We start from the raw sequence: 17,541 nt of genomic DNA on the forward strand, positions 1-17,541 counted from the left end.
TAAGATTCACATCAAGAACCTTTTAAGCCAAAAACCATGTGTTAATGGATTTTCATAACTAATATTTTACATGCCTAAGAAAAACAGCAATGAATAAATGTTCTATCAAAAATAGTCAGACTTTTAACAAACTATGAAATACAATTTTACAACTGCACAGGAGTTTACAACACTCTTCATATTAAGTACCTGGTGCTTTGCACTGACCATAAGCAAGGAACCAATTCCTGTTAACTATTCATTACTAACAGCAACTAACATATGTGGGGAAAAAAGTTTCAGGAGGTTTCAACTACAGTTAATTTTTTTTCCTCATCACTGAGCTATTATAAATACATAGCTTCAATGTTAATTCTTCCAACACCATGGGCTGGGGTGAGGCATGGGGTGCAGGAATGTAAACTTAAATTTTTTTAATAATTTATTTTATTTATTTTGAAAGGCAGAGTTACAGAGACAGGGAGAGACAGGGAGAGACAGCGAGAGATATTCCATCTGTTGGTTCACTCCCAAATGTCTGCAACAGCTGGGACTGGGCCAGGCTGAAGCCAAGAGCTTCTTCTGGGTTTCCCACATGGGTGCAGGGGCCCAAGGACTTGGGTCATCCTCAGCTGCTTTCCCAGGTGCATTAGCAGGGAGCTAGATGAGAAGTGGAGCAGCAGGGACTCGAACCGGTGCCCATAATGGATGTTGGTATTGCAGGCTGGGGCTTAACTCGCTATGCCACAGTGCCATCCCCTAAAATTAAGTTTTAAGGTTCAAAACTTGTCAGCATTAGATTTAAGGTTTCTACAAAAGTCCCTGAATTCTCTTAAGTATATAAACAAGCACTTTTTCAATGTTTCCTCTTATACTTTTGTTTTACAAAGAAAATGCTAACTTACCCTGAGAATGCTTTTCTTCGAGGATAAAAATGAAGATTTACCTCAAGTCCTAGCATCCTGTCCCTATCTCCTCCCCCGACACACACAATTTTAACTAAAGTAAATTATTAGTTTCAAGGCAAAAGCCTGCCTTTCTATTTGAATTTAAGAGTAAAAACCAAAATACACAAGTAAGTGACAATTCATTATAAAATGGCTCCTCCACATGGCCTATCACGGCTCCTTGCTTATCAAAGAGGCACATTAAAGGCTGAGTGAATTCCAGGTTCTTCATCCAAAGTTACATTACAGTAATTATAAATCACTTTTATTGCTGTTAAAAAAAGCATGTTCAGAAGAGTCTTCTTGAGAAATTGAGCTAACAAAACATACACTGAAGAAAACAACTGCGGAGCTCAAGGAATACCACAGACAGCACTGCCAACGTCCTGTAAAATCATGTGCATCTCACGGTCCTTATGACAGTAAGGCACTTTATCCCACCTAAAACACCAGCAGTCACGCCGGCCCAGCTGTCTTCGGTAAAGTACTCATTCTCAAAAAAGTGGGTGGGGGCCAACACTGTGGCGTAGCAGGTGAGGCTGCCACCTACAGTGCTAGCATCCCATGTGGGCACCGGTTCAAGTCCCGGCTGCTCCACTTCCTATCCAGTTCCCTGCTAATGTGCCTGGGAAAGCAGCAGAGGATGGCCCAAGTCCTTGGGCTCCTGCATCTGAGTGGAAGATCCAGAGCAACCTCCTGGCTCCTGGCTTTGTATCGGCACAGCTCCAGCCATTGCGGTAACCTGGAAAGTGAGCCAGTGGATGGAAGCCCTCTGTCTCTGTCTGCATTTCAAATAAATCAGTAAATCTTTAAAAAAAAAAAACAAAAAAACAAAAAACAGTATATCTCAAGGTGGGACTAGATCCTGCTACATCCCAGTGTCCTGTGGGCCTTGATAGAAATGGAGATTCCTGGGTTCCCTCCAGGCCTGAGTGAGAAGATGTGGAGGTGGAGCCAAGGGGCCTGCATTTTTTTAAAAAAGATTTTATTTATTTATTCGACAGGTAGAGTTACAGACAGTGAGAGGGAAAGACAGAGAAAGGTCTTCCATCCTCTGGTTCACTTCCCAAATGGCCATAACGGCCAGAGCTGTACCAATCCTAAGCAGGATCCAGGAGCTTCCTCCAGGTCTCCCATGAGAGTGCAGGGGCTCAAGGACTTGGGCCATCTTTTACTGCTTTCCCAGACCACAGCAGAGAGCTGGATTGGAGGAGGAGCAGCCGAGACTAGAACTGGCACCCTTTTGGGATGCTGGCACCCCAGGTGGAGGATTAACCTACTGCCACAGAGCCAGTGCTGGCCCCAGGACCTGCATCTTAGAAAAGCTCTGTAGGAAAGGAGCTGCTGCCTTAACTCTCTCCCTTTGCTTTGTACCAACAGTGTTCCCATTCTGCTTTAGACACCTCTCATGGGTACTCACAACACATTCATGCACATAATTCCCAAATCTCTTAAAACCAGACTGCCCTCCCAAATCCCAGGTCTGTATCACCAAATACCCAGTGTTTCCCTCCATTAGGACATCGTGTAGACCCATGGCATCCGGAACCTAAAGCCCCAGCTCCTCAGAATAAGCTCTTTCAGGGCTCCCTTCTTTCCACTGGCAGCTGCTGATTCAAGAATTCAAGCATCCAAATCGTGCTTTCTCTGTGCCCTGCACCTGAGAAGTAATGAGGCCACAGAGCCTACCTCTGTTCTGAACACAGTCACTCCATCCCAATCCACCGCTTCCCACTGAAGTCTTTGTTACTTCCTGCCTGGATTACTCCAGCAGCTTCCAGGAGGGTTTGTTTTTTATCTCTCTGCTTGCAAAGGAATCTACCATACAAAATGCTGCCACCAAACTAACCTTAAGGCACAGATAGCATCACTCAGTAACACCCCTGCTCAAAACGGTCAGTGGCTCCCAAGTGTCCACGGGCTGCCTTTCCAGCCTTTGCAAGTGGCAGGCCAGCGGCCCAGGCTCCTACCACACCTGCTCATCACACTGTTTCCTTGCGATCCCCCTCTCCTCCCCAGACAGCTGTCAGGCCCACCCCCCAGATGACCTCTTCTGTGAATCTTCTCTGGTGACTTGAGGCACACACAAAACTGTCACCCTGTGAACATTTAATGCGCTGACTTTGTGTCTTTCTTATTCTTCGCTTACTCTACCTTAAATAGGATCTGAACTTTCATCTTACTGCGTCATCGGATGCAAACCCTTCTAGGGCTGACTATTTCTACCTCATTATGTGTGCTCTGAACCCACTGTAGATGCACATATTGACCGATGTAAGTGAGCAGAGAGATTAGGTTTCCAGAGACACAGGTTTGAGAACTGTTATTGTCTACACTTACAAGGAGTAAAACTGCACTTCCCTAAAATTGCTCATTTAGTAAATGTGAATTAAGCAGTTATTATAGATGTTAGCAAAGTTGTGAGGACTCAGAGAGGAATGACAGAGAACCTTGTCCTCAGCCGAGGAGAAAACAAAATGCACACAAGTAACTCAACAGTTTCAGGCGACTGTAACAACTGACGTCAAACACATGCAGATGAGATGGGATGCTTGTGGGTGGGAGGGAGGTTATGGGGGGAAAAGCCACTATAATCCGAAAGTTGTACTTTTGAAATTTATATTTATTAAATACAAGTTAAAAAAAAAAAAAAAAAAAGCACGCAGATGGTCCCGTCAGCCTCAGAAAACGGAGAGATCGACCGCCGCAGGCTTTGGAGAAATAAGTGCTACCGAGCCACTGCGGGGAGCGGACACGTCCCTGGCTCCCAGGGTGCTTGTTCTCGGTGCTGAGGTTTAAGTGTTCGCTCTTCTCTGAGGACAGCTATGCAAAGTGCATCTCACCACTGACACAGACACGCCTGCAAATCCCCTCTGCTTCTGATCTGTAGCTATGTACTTCTGAAACCAGTCGCAGAAATTTTTGAGAAAAACTCCATCAGGCTTGAGTCTGGGAAAAATCCATGTATCTAAAATGCATAAGGTATCTAAAACAACTAAGCAAAAATGAATTCTGAGAAAAAAGTCATACTTGGCTCAACTGAGCTACTTCTTATAAACACATATAAAAAAACTACAAGAAGGCCGGCGCCGTGGCTCTCTAGGCTAATCCTCCACCTTGCGGCGCTGGCACACCAGGTCCTAGTCCCGGTTGGGGCACCGGATTCTGTCCCGGTTGCCCCTCTTCCAGGCCAGCTCTCTGCTGTGGCCCGGGAGTGCAGTGGAGGATGGCCCAAGTGATTGGGCCCTGCACCCTATGGGAGACCAGGAGAAGCACCTGGCTCCTGGCTTCAGGTCAGCAAGGTGCGCTGGCCACAGTGCGCCGGCCGCGGCGGCCATTGGAGGGTGAACCAACGGCAAAGGAAGACCTTTCTCTCTGTCTCTCTTTCTCACTGTCCACTCTGCCTGTCAAAAAATAAAAAACCTACAAGAACCGTAATGATACCTTCACTAATAAATCTTTAGAAACCCGAAATCATAAAACTGTTCTAACCATTTTGAAACAAACTTGCAAAATAAATATGATATAAAGAATGACACACAACATGAAAAACAGGTATTAATTGTCCTTAACACTACCTAGAAATTCAAAATTACAGTAATGTGCAGCTTAGCTGCTCACCTGCCCCAGTAAGAGTGGAGAACAGGGTCCTAAATATTTATTCAGTAATGTGACATGGAGAAAAAAAATCCATTACTGGAATGGCTAACTTGTTTAAAAAAAAAAAAAAAAAAAACCCTGACCACATACAGGGCTGGCAAGGGCAAGGAACAATGGCGACTCACATCTGGTACAGAGGATATGCAAAATGATAAAGCCACTTTCGATAATGGGAAGTTTTTTGTGAAAGTAAATATACACTTACCACACGACCTAGGTATTTACGCAAGTAAAATGAAAACGCAGATATATGCAAAAATTTTATGACAGCTCCATTCACGACTGTGCCAAACAGGAAATAACCCCCAAGTCTCTTAACTGGTGAATGGATGAACAACTACAGCATGTCCATGCTGTAGGATTCTACTCAACAGTACTCTTTCAATGGACAAGATCATGGTCGAATCTCAAATGCGTTAAGTAAAAAGAACCAGATTCAAAAGGCTGATTATATTCAGACAACCCCTTTAGGGAAGAGAAAACTGCTGGGCCAGTGATTCTCTGGCTGGGGTGGGAGCTGATGCGTAAGAAGCGGGCTGGGGGAGGGTACAGCAAACTGCTGTGTATCTAATTGTGGTGGCAAAGACATGGCTGTATGTGTCTGTCAAACTCACAGAACAGTACACCCAAAGGAGAAAGCTCACACTTTAACCTGAAAACAACCAAAAAATTTTTCAGGTAAAAATGATAAAAACAATATAGCTTTTTTTTTAATATATACCTAAATGACTTCACTGCTAAAAAAAAAAAAAAGGAAGTATACAAAAATTATTTTTGGCTTTAAAACTGGAACTATAATCTAAAATACCAACTGATGTAAGTAAACTGTGGTTTGATGGTTACGGCTATAAAAATAGAAAACACTAGTGCAATCCCAGCCAACACACGAGGTAGGGGAGGCAACTTGTGATTTTCCCAATCTTGTCTGAATCTGCACGGGCCATCCCTCTGCGCAGGCCAGATGACTCCTGCTGTGCATCTGAGCAAGAAGCCTGCTGGGAGATAGGACAGCTCACAGACCTCTGGGACTCCTCCACCCGGGCCTCCTCCTTCAAGCCGGTCCTTGTACTGCCCCAGCTACCCAGCTGAATTGCATTCTTCTAAAATCTTTGTTCCCAGGAGGTTTCGAGTTGGAATAAAACACCAATCGTGAATGAAAAATAATCCTGAGAAGTAAAACGAGCTACCCGATCATTGATAAAAGCAAGTAAATGTAATCCTTCTAATATAGTCCAGTTTTTATAATGACCTTAATGTAAGCATACTCAGAAAGCTAGTAAGTGTACAGTACCTCTAGGAAAAAATTAACCAAGTAGGGATCCTGTTTGAGCTTTGCACACACAATACAGAGAAACTGAATCTCTTCATTTTCTGTTGGGGTTGCAAGGACTTCACCACACAGTCGAATTAATTTCTGTCAAAATATTTAAAAAAAATTTTTAAACTTAGGTTACATTTCAAAAGTGTGTGTATATATTTATGTGTGTGTGTTTTATATATAATATATATACTTTATATATATGTATACACTCACAAACACACTTACAATATCCACTTACTTCAAGAATATTTAAACTTTTTAAATTTAAAATTTTCAAATAATGGAAATACCTTACATAAATAAAGTATAATACTAACTATTTATAGTCACTTACAGAAAAATTAGCTTACTAGCAGTAAATTTTCAAGTTCACTACCCTTAAAAATTAATGAGAAATATAGTCACCTCTCTGTGAAATGGAAAAAAAAGGAAAGTTAAGATATAAAATTTTAAAATATAAAAACAGGAAATACACTTAATACAATGTCATGTATAAGTATTTGCAAATTTTCATGTGGTTTTTAGACTAATTTCTTTTATTATTTTTACTCTTAGAAAAATCATATAAAGTGATTTCTAGATTAAAAGAAAGCAATACAAATCACTTTATGTAAGGGGAGAATACCTGCACGGGCCTGTGCACATTAATGTGTGGAAGCAGTGGCTGCCGGATTCGTCCCAGAAGTTTCGTGTAGAACACCAACACCTGCTGCTTCATTCCTGGAGGACACTGGGCACAGGGAAAAAGGAAAGCAAACAAGGAAGGAACAGACAACACAAACACACTTACTCCAAAGTTTCAAACCCAACAGAGGCAATACACGTGAACTACTTCATCCTCGGGAGATATGCAATGGGTAGCACATGCCTTTGTCAGAATAGAATTTTTAACCGAGTATCTGTGACTAGCATTCAAAAAATGAAATTACATATGGTCTTCAAAAAGCTCATGGGAAATGCATGTTATTAAAAAAAACTATGCATGGCTTTCAAAAATTTTTGATCCAAAATTAATTCATACCAACTTGTGGTAACAGGTCTGAGTAATATCTAGCTCGAGGCTGTAAGCCATCTGTTTAAAAAGAGCTCCCATCAGAGCAATATGAATCCTGCTAAAAGTGAAGCACAAACACCCAGCTATGGTAAACCTTGGGTGGAAAAATGGTGAACTCACTGATGCTTCAGAGTTTATGGGGACAATGCCCCCAAAGGAACCAGCAGTTTACAAATGGATAATTCATTTCAAGATGGGTGAGACAGGGGCACGGTGGGCTAAAGGGAGGTCCACATTCCATTTCAGAGGGCATCGTGGGAAGCACCAGGTAATGCCTCACATGCCTGGGGCCCTGCCACTCAAGTGGGAGACCCGAATGGGATTCTAGGTTCCTGGCTTTGGTCTGGCCCAGCCTGGCTACTGCGGGCATCTGGGAAATGGACCAGGAAACAGAAGTCTCTGTCTCTGTCACTCTGCCTTTTAAGTTGATGAAAACTGATAATAAATGCTCCTTTAAAAAATCTATAGACAAACAAACAAAAAGCCTGCTTTGACCTGGTTAAATGCCCAGGACCATCTTTAGGAAATGGATTAAACGGCTGGTATCATGGCTTAAATATGTCTTAAATTTGATGGAGCTTATGTTGAGAAATAAAGCTTACATTTATCATTTTTATCTTTTGATTCCATTTATCACAATCATTTTGACATCCCCTCATATATTACATAAATTCACAGATCAGAACCACAGATTTTGAGAGCTGGGGGACACCCTTGAGCAACACCTTCTTCGTTTTTAAAGGGAAGGACTAACCAGAAAGACTTGCTGAAGGTCATAGTATATTAGTGACAAAACTGGGAAGGGAAGCTAGGCCTCCTAATCTGAACCCACGGCTTCTTCGGCCTCCTAATCTGAACCCACGGCTTCTTCTCGTCCCCCCACCACCACATGCACTGAAAATTTGTCTTTACACGTACTTTGAAGGCTTTGTGGAACAAATATTATTTATATTATAATATCAGCTTTTCAAAGATTTTTCAAAGTTCATTAGGCACAAAAATTTGAATTGGTTCACCCATCAGCTGAGTTAATGTCAGAATAATCTGTGATGTTGTCTTTTAGAACTATGAGAAATGCCCATTTCTTTGAACCCATTTTTACTAGGTTCTTTCTCATTTCCTCTGATTCCTGCCACATGTACTGAGCACACGGACGTTGAGTTCACTTTCATAAATGTTTACACTGGACTCCTAAGCAGCCTGAGGACCCCCCGTTGACAGGGAGCTTTGCTATCTCTGTGGATATCATGCTGTTCATGGCACACAACTCTGTTTTTACACAATCTTAACTTGAATCCTGCCGTGTTCAATTTTAGTTGAATTGAGTGCTTGGCAGCTTCTTTACTTCAAAGACATGAATAAACGTATTTGATGCCCAAGAAGAAGAAGTGGAGGAGGAACTCACATCAGCTTTCCCTAGGGTATACAAAGTTTCCAAGATCTTGTGATGGAGCAAATATTCCATACACGGCCCTGTCTCTCCAGACTCCCGTTCATTTTCTTCTTGGACCAGGATATCTAACATCTGTTCCAGATGGGATGGAATGTTTGTATCAGTCACAGGGGCCTTATCATCTAGAGAATAAAAAGCACTTATCAAAAAATATTCAAACGTTTTGAACGTACACATTTGCACTTAAGACAGTTCTTCATATTTTCTTATTTCTATTCAAACATAAAAGTTAGAACTACAAACTTAACTAAGGTTTATATACACAGTAGCTGGGCTAGAATTTAGATGTTTTTTTTTTTTGACAGGCAGAGTTAGACAGAGAGAGAGACAGAGAAAGGTCTTCCTTCCGTTGGTTCACCCCTCAAATGGCCGCTATGGCCAGCGCACTGCGCTGATCCGAAGCCAGGAGCCAGGAGCTTCCTCCTGGTCTCCCATGTGGGTGCAGGGCCCAGGGACTTGGGCCATCCTCCACTGCACTCCCGGGCCACAGCAGAGAGCTGGACTAGATGATGCTTTTTGTCATGCTTACTCAAAACCTGAATCAATATATTCTCTAACGTCCTACTTAGTACATCCATGATAATTTAGAAGTAAGAGGCATTTGTGTGCAAAATGGGAACATGACCAAGAAGACATATATGTAAAATCACAAATTTCTTTATACTTATAATTTAAGTATTTTTTCCGACTTAGCCAGTTCAGATCTGATTTTTAAGTCTCCTTATATAGAAACAAGTTGGCCTCATTAGTTCTTTTTTTTTTTTTTTAAACAGAGGTTGCTCACTGATTAACCTGGACATGTGCAGAGGGCAGGTTGCTTTTGATTGCTACTATATTATTTTGCAACACTGGAAAATCAGTCACTTACTGACCCCAATTCACTTTCTCTATAAAAATATGAGGCATCAAAAGAAAACCCTCTCCTAAAATTCCTGACACTTCTTCTCACTAACAGGTATCTATTCCCAAATGTCTATTTTGCAAGCCAATTCTCAGGAGAATTCTTATTGAATATTACTGATTTTTTAGAAGAAAGAATTACTTATATTTTAAAATTATCACAGTTGGATAGTTTTATCAACCTATTACTCTCATACAGGGCTAAATTACTCTGGATAAAGTGTGACATTTTAGAGAACGTGTAAGTACAAAACACATTAGAAAACACCAAGTTTGTCCTTCTGTCTCTACTGTCATTTCTTTAGTATTTCTATGGTATATACAAGACAGTCCTGATATGCTGCTTAGTGGTATGCCACTTTGTACATATGCACATGCATGTGCGTATCACACTCATCCACGGTAAACCACAACACGGAGCCATATGGAGAAAACAATGGAGTAGGAAGGGGTGCCCTTGGTTCCCAGGAGGTCATATGCATCAGTATGGGACAAGAGCTAAAAGCATGGGGCTGGAATTAGACTACTGAGATTTCAGACTTGGCTCTGTCACTTTTAGCTGGTGACCTGGTATAAATTATTTAGGCCTCAGTTAACAACATTTGTAAAATGGAACTAATAAATACCAGTATGCAAGCCCCAGTGCCTTCAGACATCCCACATCCAGGTGCCTATTCAAGTCCCAGCTGCTCAACTTCTGATCTAGCTCTCTGCTCATGTGCCTGGGAAGGAGCAGAAGATGGTCCAGTACTTTGGTCCCTGCCTCCTGCACGGGACAGGTTCCTGGCTTCAGTCTGGCCCAGCCCCAGCCATTGCAGCCATTTGGGGAGTGAACCAGCTGATGGAAGATCTCCATCTTTCCTACTCTCAATGTCACATCACCTTTCAAACAAGGAAATAAATCTTTTTTTTTAAAAAAAGAAATGTTATTGTGTCTCATCGCCTATTCTTCTAAGGTGAATAAACGGATGCTAAAATGACATAATTTGTTGGTTTACCATAATTCACTTTTAAATATGTTTCTCCCCCCTAATTACAGACATCATACATATAAACACTCCAGGAAAGAATGATTGATCATAATTATTTATGGGGGGTGGGATGACCAGAAAGACTTTTTAGTTATTTTTTTTTTTGAGAGTTTATTTATTGGAGATGTAGAATTCGACAGTGAAAGGGAGAGAGAGAAACATATTCTCTGGTTCACCCTCAAATGGCCTCAAAGGCCAGAGCTGGACCAATCTGAAGCCAGGAGCCAGGAGCTTCCTCCAGGTCTCCTACATGGGTGCAGGGCCCCAAGCACTTGGGCCATCTTCTACTGCTTTCCCAGGCCATAGCAGAGAGCTGGATCAGAAGTGGAGTAGCCGGGACTAGAATTGGCTCCCATGTGGGATGCCAGCACTGCAGGTGGAAATTAAGCTACTGTGCCACAGTGCTGGCCCCAGAAAGACTTTAAATTAAGAAAGAAATTAACGAGGCTGGCGCTGTGGCACAGTGAGTTAATGCCCTGGCCTGAAGCGCTGGCATCCCATATGGGCACCGGTTCTAGTCCCGGCTGCTCCACTTCCGATTCAGCTCTCTACTATGGCCTGGGAAAGGCAAAGATACCCCAAGTCCTTGAGCTCCTGCACCCACGTGGGAGACCCAGAAGAAGCTCCTGGCTCCTGGCTTCGGATCAGCGCAGTGCCAGCCATTGCGGCCAATTGGGGAGTGAACCATTCGATGGAAGACCTCTCACTCTCTCTCTCTGTGCCTCTCCTCTATGTGTAACTCTGACTTTCAAGTAAAAAATAAATAAGTCTTAAAAAAAAGAAATTAACTGTAAATTTGAGTTGCCAGAAGTAAAACCCTAGTTTCTCAGAAGGAGGATCAGGTTTCTGCAACGTACTCTCCTCGTTCCTAAACTATGAATGACTCCATGCCTTTGCAAATGCTATTCCTTCTACTTGGCGTGCCTTTTCCCTCCTCATCTACCCACAAGCTCTTATTCATTCTTTTTTTAAAAAAATATTTATTTACTTGAAAGGTGGAGTCACAGAGAGGGAGAGAGAGAGAGAGAGGTATCTTCCATCTGCTGGTTCACTACCCAAATGGCGGTGACAGCTGGAGCTTGGACAGTCCAAACCCAGGAGCCAGAAGCTTCTTCTGGGTCTCCCACGTGGGTGCAAGGACCCAAGGACTTGGGCTATCTTCCACTGCTTTCCCATGCACATTAGCAATGAGATGGATCGGAAATCGAGCACCTGGAATTGGAACCAGCAGCCACATGGGATGCTGGTGCTGCAGGCAGCGGCCCAACCTGCTACACCACAGAGCCGGCCCCACCTATTCATTCTTTAAAGCCCAGGTCAGACACAGCCACCTCCTAGTTCTCCTTCTTTGTCCTCTCTCCACACCTGTTCCATGGCCATACTTCATTATAATACACACGCTTGTTTCTGCAAGTGGAAGGGAAAAAAACCTTAAAAGCAAGAGCTTATGCCATTGTCCTAAAGCCACAGAGGGGCAGTATATCGCAAGAGCTAGAAAGTCATCCCAAAGGCAGCTCCTCACAAAGACAGATCATGGCCGGAGTCACACTTACACTTAAAGATATATATCTGTGTCTCACCTCTACTTACTGCATGAATATAAAGGAATTCTTCTTTTAAAGAGAAATCACCTATGACCCCATCACCTTGCCAGATCCACTTTTCTCACTGTCCATGTCTCCTGTCAGCTCAATGACACATGTCCCATCTGTACACCCACACACTCCTCCAGGGAGCCTGCAGTGCTACCGGGGCTGCCAAATCCAGCCCTGCCTCCAGCTTTATAAATCACGTTGTGCTGGGACAAAGGGATGCTCACTCTCCTACATCTAGTTGATGGCCGCTTTTGTGTTAGAACAGCAGAGACGAGCAGCTGCAAGAGAGACTGTAGGGCCTAAAACACCATCTGGGCCTTTACAGAAAAAGTCTGCCAATACCTGACCAAATCCATTCACATTCCCACATCCACTCCCCATCCTTCCTATACACTGAGAAAAGGAGAAGCGACCAGAGACTTCCAAGGACGCTGCACACCGTATCTACTCTCTTCATCCATTTAAACCGTGACTGCTTCCTGATTTGGTGGATGACTGCCCATGCCTGGTTCTGGCCACGTTTCCAGCTGTGGGCTAGACCCCACCTTCCCTTGCCTACTGTGCCCAGAAGTTTTCACCTTTTCTTCCACTAGATTGTTCCTATCAAATTATAATAAACTGCAAGATCTTAAATCTTAAAAAAAAATGTTACATCTTTCTTGCCTCCGCATCTCCCTCTCAGGAATGCTCCTCAGGACAGCAGTCTTCACACACTGTCTGCTCAGGTTTCCTTCCCATCTTCTCTTAAACTCACGCCAATCAGGCCTTCTCACTCCTCCCTGACATTAAGATGGATTTTGTCAAGAACACTAATGAGCTCCTTGTGATCCATTCTTAGTCTTCCTTAACTGACATCAATCCCTCTATCTCCTTCCAGGCTTCTCTCTTGGCTGTCTTCTGTCTCACCAGCAAAAGCAGTTTCCTTGGCTATTGTCCTCATCTTCCCAGTCTCTCACCATCAAGGCCAAGGGTTCAGTTCAGGGGGTTTCACCTCTGATCCAGCTATCTTTACTCCTCGAGAATCACATCCAGTCTCATGGCTTTTAATCTCACCAGCATGTTTATAATTCTCGACTTCCTATCTCTAGTTAAGATCTCTCCTCTGAAGTCCAGATCCCTGTCCACCTTAATATATAGCTGGTTCTGTAATGGGGATGGGCATCTCAACCTGAAAATGTCAAAAATTCTCTTACAAAATTGCTCCTCCTGTCAGCTTGAGCTTTCCAACTGCCTGCATCCAAAACTTTGGATTATGTTTAAATTTTTTTTTTTTTTTTTTTTTTTTTGGGACAGGCAGAGTGGACAGTGAGAGAGAGAGAGAGAGACAGAGAGAAAGGTCTTCCTTTTTGCTGTTGGTTCACCCTCCAATGGCCGCTGCAGCCGGCGCATCGCGCTGATCCGAAACCAGGAGCCAGGTGCTTCTCCTGGTCTTCCATGCGGGTGCAGGGCCCAAGCACTTGGGCCATCCTCCACTGCACTCCCGGGCCATGGCAGAGAGCTGGCCTGGAAGAGGGGCAACCGGGACAGAATCCGGCGCCCCGACCAGGACTAGAACCCTGTGTGCCAGCGCCACAGGTGGGGGATTAGCCTACTGAGCCGCGGCACCGGCCAATCTTCAACTCTTAATTTCTCACACCCAATATCCAAGCCATCAACAGACCTTCCAAAATATGTCCCGAACACAGTCACTTCTTCCCACCTCCATCCTGGTCTAAGCCACCATCATCTCTGGCTGCGACCATTCTGCAGCTTAGCCCCTGCATCCCTTTAACCGAATTTTCTCACAGAACCCAAAGTGATCCCTTTAAAACAGATTACGTCACAGCCCCACTCTAAATCCTCCCAAGGCTTCCCAACCTACAGCAAAAACTGAAGGCCCTGTGTGAAGCTGCACCTCTGCTCACCAGGGATCTTCTCCCTGCTCCCTTTCTCCGGGTGCACTGGCTTCCCAGCATCCACCAGGCTGATTCCGCCCTGCTCTGATTTCAGCTCACAGGTCACTCTGGGCAGCAAAGCTTTCTCCAACCCCAAACTGCCGACTGCCCACTCCACCTCCCTAACACACAGTCCTATCTCCCCAGCCACCCTTCCTGTTCTCTTTAAGGCTTCTCTAAGATACTACAAGTGCATGTCTATATATTGTTTGCTTCCCCCCAGTCTCTATTAGGAGAGAGACACTGTCTGACCAGTCTATTCCCCTACTGCCTAGAACAATATGACACATAGTAGGTACAAAATAAATATATTTTTAAATAAAATGAATGAATCTGAAAGATGACTTAAGTATAAAATTGTCTGTAAATCTAAATAACCTTGAAAATTCATTTGAAATATATTTTAGTAGTTTGTATGTCTCATTTAATATCAGTGTTGTTCCTTACCTGAAGTCTCTATGTAGTAATGGGTGATTGCCTTCCAGTGATAAACAAAATCTTCTTGCAGAGGAAGAGAAGGTGCAAGCTACACACACACAAAAAAGACCACAACAATTAAGAAAATGGCATTAACTGTTTCCCATGAGGTTACAACTATATTTGTCTGTTATGATGTTAAAGCAGCATAAAAATAAGAGGGGAGCTGTAACTTTACATGTCAGATATTAAGGAGAAACAAAATGAGTTAAATCCAAGAAAGTAAAAATGATCTATTAAGGAAAAGGAAAAATACATTTATCAATATTATGATTACACTACAATACTGGGCTAATTTCTCCTCCCATAAAAACTAGTGGCCACACACGGCTTCAAAAGCAACCATGCTTAATGAAAACACACTAATATTCTCTTACTGAGATATCAAATGAAATTGCTGATAACCAAGGATCTTTGTACCAAGGACTTTGAAATACAAAATAGTAAAAAGCTGGTAGTATTTTATTACACATCTCCACTACTAGAACATTTACCAAAGTCAACTTCGTAATCAGATTAAGGCTGTTCTCCACATTCAGTGACACACAGATGCAAATCTTCTCTTTTTTAAGCCTGGATTAGGCAGAACATATTTTTGGCAATATAACTACACGAGCTACCAATTTAAATTCCAGAATCAAATATGTTTCACATTTTAGCTTTGAAAATTATTTCAGAAGTTTTTAATACCAAAACTGTATCCTTCAGCCATCTCATAGAAAACCCATCAATATTCCAAATGTGTGTTAAATGGACAGAAAAGGGGCACAGTGAGTTAAGTGGAGAGTTGTGGCACAGTGGGTTAAGTCACAGCCTGCAATGCCTGCATCCCATATGAGCACCAGTTCGAGTCTTGGCTGCTCCCTGCTAATGCATCTGGGAAAGCAGCAGCAGATGGCCCAAGTGCTTGGGTCCCTGTCACCTACATGGAAGACACGGATGGAGTTCCAGGATGCTGGCTTTGGCCTGGCCCAGCTCCTGCCATTTGAGGAGTGAACCAGCAGACAGAAGACCTTTCTGTCTCTCACGCTCATTAACTCTACCTTTCAAACAAATAAAATCAATCTTTTTTTTTTTTTTTTAAATGGATAGGGAAGACTTAGATGTATCTCCTAAAACATTTTCTTTCCTTAAAAACAGAGAAAGAGTGACAGTCCCTCTGGTCTCAGCGCTGCCAATTAATTTTGTTGAGAAAGTACAGAGTTGATCCCACTTAGTCAACGACAAATAGGTTTCTATTCTGAGAACCTAAGAAATGGCAGCGTAATCTTCCCTCTTCATATACTTCATCCCGGCAGATGACCTAGAAGAGGTCAAGTTACCCCTGCGCTGCAACTTGTTTTCATCTCTGGATGTCCTCAGTAGTGACCTCGAGGTTGGCAGCCCTGTCAAAATAATTTCCAAACTACTGTGCAACTTATAAACATTGGTCACAGACATCTTAAGCGCTTCAGTACAGAAGATGAAATGAATTAACAACAACAAAAAGAACCTGATGGTATTTCAATGACCATCACACTGTGCTAGCTGTTCTAGTTTTGCTCATTCACACTGCTGTGAATAACGGGACTGAATTAAGAGAATATAAATATTAACCTCATTTTCAAATAGAATTCCATCAAATCTTTAAAAACAAGGCTTTAAGAAAAGAGTTAAAACCTTTGGGTGTAGGGGAGAGAAACTACTTACAGAAGACAGAAAAAAATTAGGAAAAAAATTAAGAATGAAAGTATTAACTTGGGAGAACAAACTTTCAGATTAAAAAAATGTTTTAATCGGTGACTTATTTTTAGGATTCTCTTCAAAACACGTAAAACTCTCCTTCTCTGGACCTGGCATCTCTAGACTGGCCTTGTGGAGTTAAATGTATTAAGGGATGGACAGACTCAGGTGAACTGTGTTGTGTCAAGAAGTGTACCTGGTTTCTTAAGTGATTCAGAAATACTGTCATTTGCTCAGTTTTTCTAAGGGGCTCTCCTGGGTAAGTAAGGGAGCAAAGCAATTTTTCCCCACATTATTTCACCAGAGGGGTTCAACTGGATTTTGAGTGTAAGTCACAGAACCAGAGAGATTGTAAAAGATTTGTGCCAAGACCTTGGCTGTAAATTAGTCACATCCAAAGCAGGATGGAGTCAGTTACTTTGTAGACACCTCTCTCCCAGGAGTTAGAATTAAATTAGAAACCTACTTCTCTGCTAAGTAGAGAGCTAAACAGTTCTAAATTGCTCATAACTTGGATTAGTAACAATCTCATTCAAATCCAAATACATTTCCACATTTATGTAAAACGTCCTACTAGACTAGCTTCTCTCTTAATAATTCTAACATGCAAATGACCTGTTCTATCACTGTATAAAAACATTTATGCTCTGGGTTTAAAAAAAGGAAGTGTAAATCAGCAGCAAGGGATCCTAATTTAACTTTCAACAATACAGAGACTAAAGTTTTTAAAATTCATGCAATCACTATCTCCACCAGATGCAGAGACGAAGGCAGCACCAGGCATCGCTTTCTCTAGGAAGCTTTGCCCGCCTCTTCCTGCCCAGGACAGAGCCCCTGCCCTGCAGGCCCTGGCCCCCTCTGCCAGTCTGTTCCCTACCCACCCACCTCCTCCCCTAGACTGTGAACTCCATGAGGGCTGGGACTGTCACTGTTGTCCTCACTGGCTCTCCAGTTTCCAATCAGCACTCACCGGTGTCCCGGCAGCACTCAATGACATAGAGTAAATCAACGACACACACTGCTCTTAAATTCTCACCGTAAGTTCATTTTGCTCATACTCCAGTACTCCATACTCCCAAACCAGTTCACTGACTTGCTCTACAAAACACTGCTTTTACCTAGAAACCTAGAACTTCTCCCAAATGTACACCACACTAAAGGATCTACATGGATAATGAGATGAAAATCAGTGTTCCAAAAGCCACCTCTGCCCCACGTCTCTCCTGTATCATGGCCATTCCATGCCCGGGGTCTTTAAAAGTTCTTCTTTCGCCTCTCAATGTTCCTAATACCCTTTTTCCATCTTCTCTGCCTCGCCAGAATCCAACTCAAGTCTCATCTCCGGCAGACACTTCCAGTCCCTAGTGCTTGCTCCCTTCCTCCGTAACCCACTGGCTGAGCCAATCAGTAATGAGAACGATGGATCCCACACCCTGACCACTCACTGCTCCAGGCACTACGCCTGCAC

The 17,541-nt window shown here is 42.9% G+C and overlaps 1 protein-coding gene across 1 annotated transcript in view; it reads right to left on the reverse strand.

Moving 5' to 3' along the window:
- The window catches only part of FHIP2A (FHF complex subunit HOOK interacting protein 2A), a 37,441-nt gene that overhangs the window by 16,938 nt on the left and 2,962 nt on the right, over positions 1 to 17,541 (reverse strand). Inside the window, exons 2-5 of the mRNA XM_062214947.1 lie at positions 14,322 to 14,400; positions 8,367 to 8,536; positions 6,533 to 6,637; positions 5,878 to 6,000 (exon numbers count right to left, since the gene is read on the reverse strand). Of these exons, the coding sequence (XP_062070931.1) occupies positions 5,878 to 6,000; positions 6,533 to 6,637; positions 8,367 to 8,536; positions 14,322 to 14,400 (477 nt within the window). The remainder of the gene's footprint in view (positions 1 to 5,877; positions 6,001 to 6,532; positions 6,638 to 8,366; positions 8,537 to 14,321; positions 14,401 to 17,541) is intronic.

Source organism: Lepus europaeus, chromosome 17 (assembly GCF_033115175.1).
Source record: "Lepus europaeus isolate LE1 chromosome 17, mLepTim1.pri, whole genome shotgun sequence".
Lineage (NCBI taxonomy): Eukaryota > Metazoa > Chordata > Mammalia > Lagomorpha > Leporidae > Lepus > Lepus europaeus.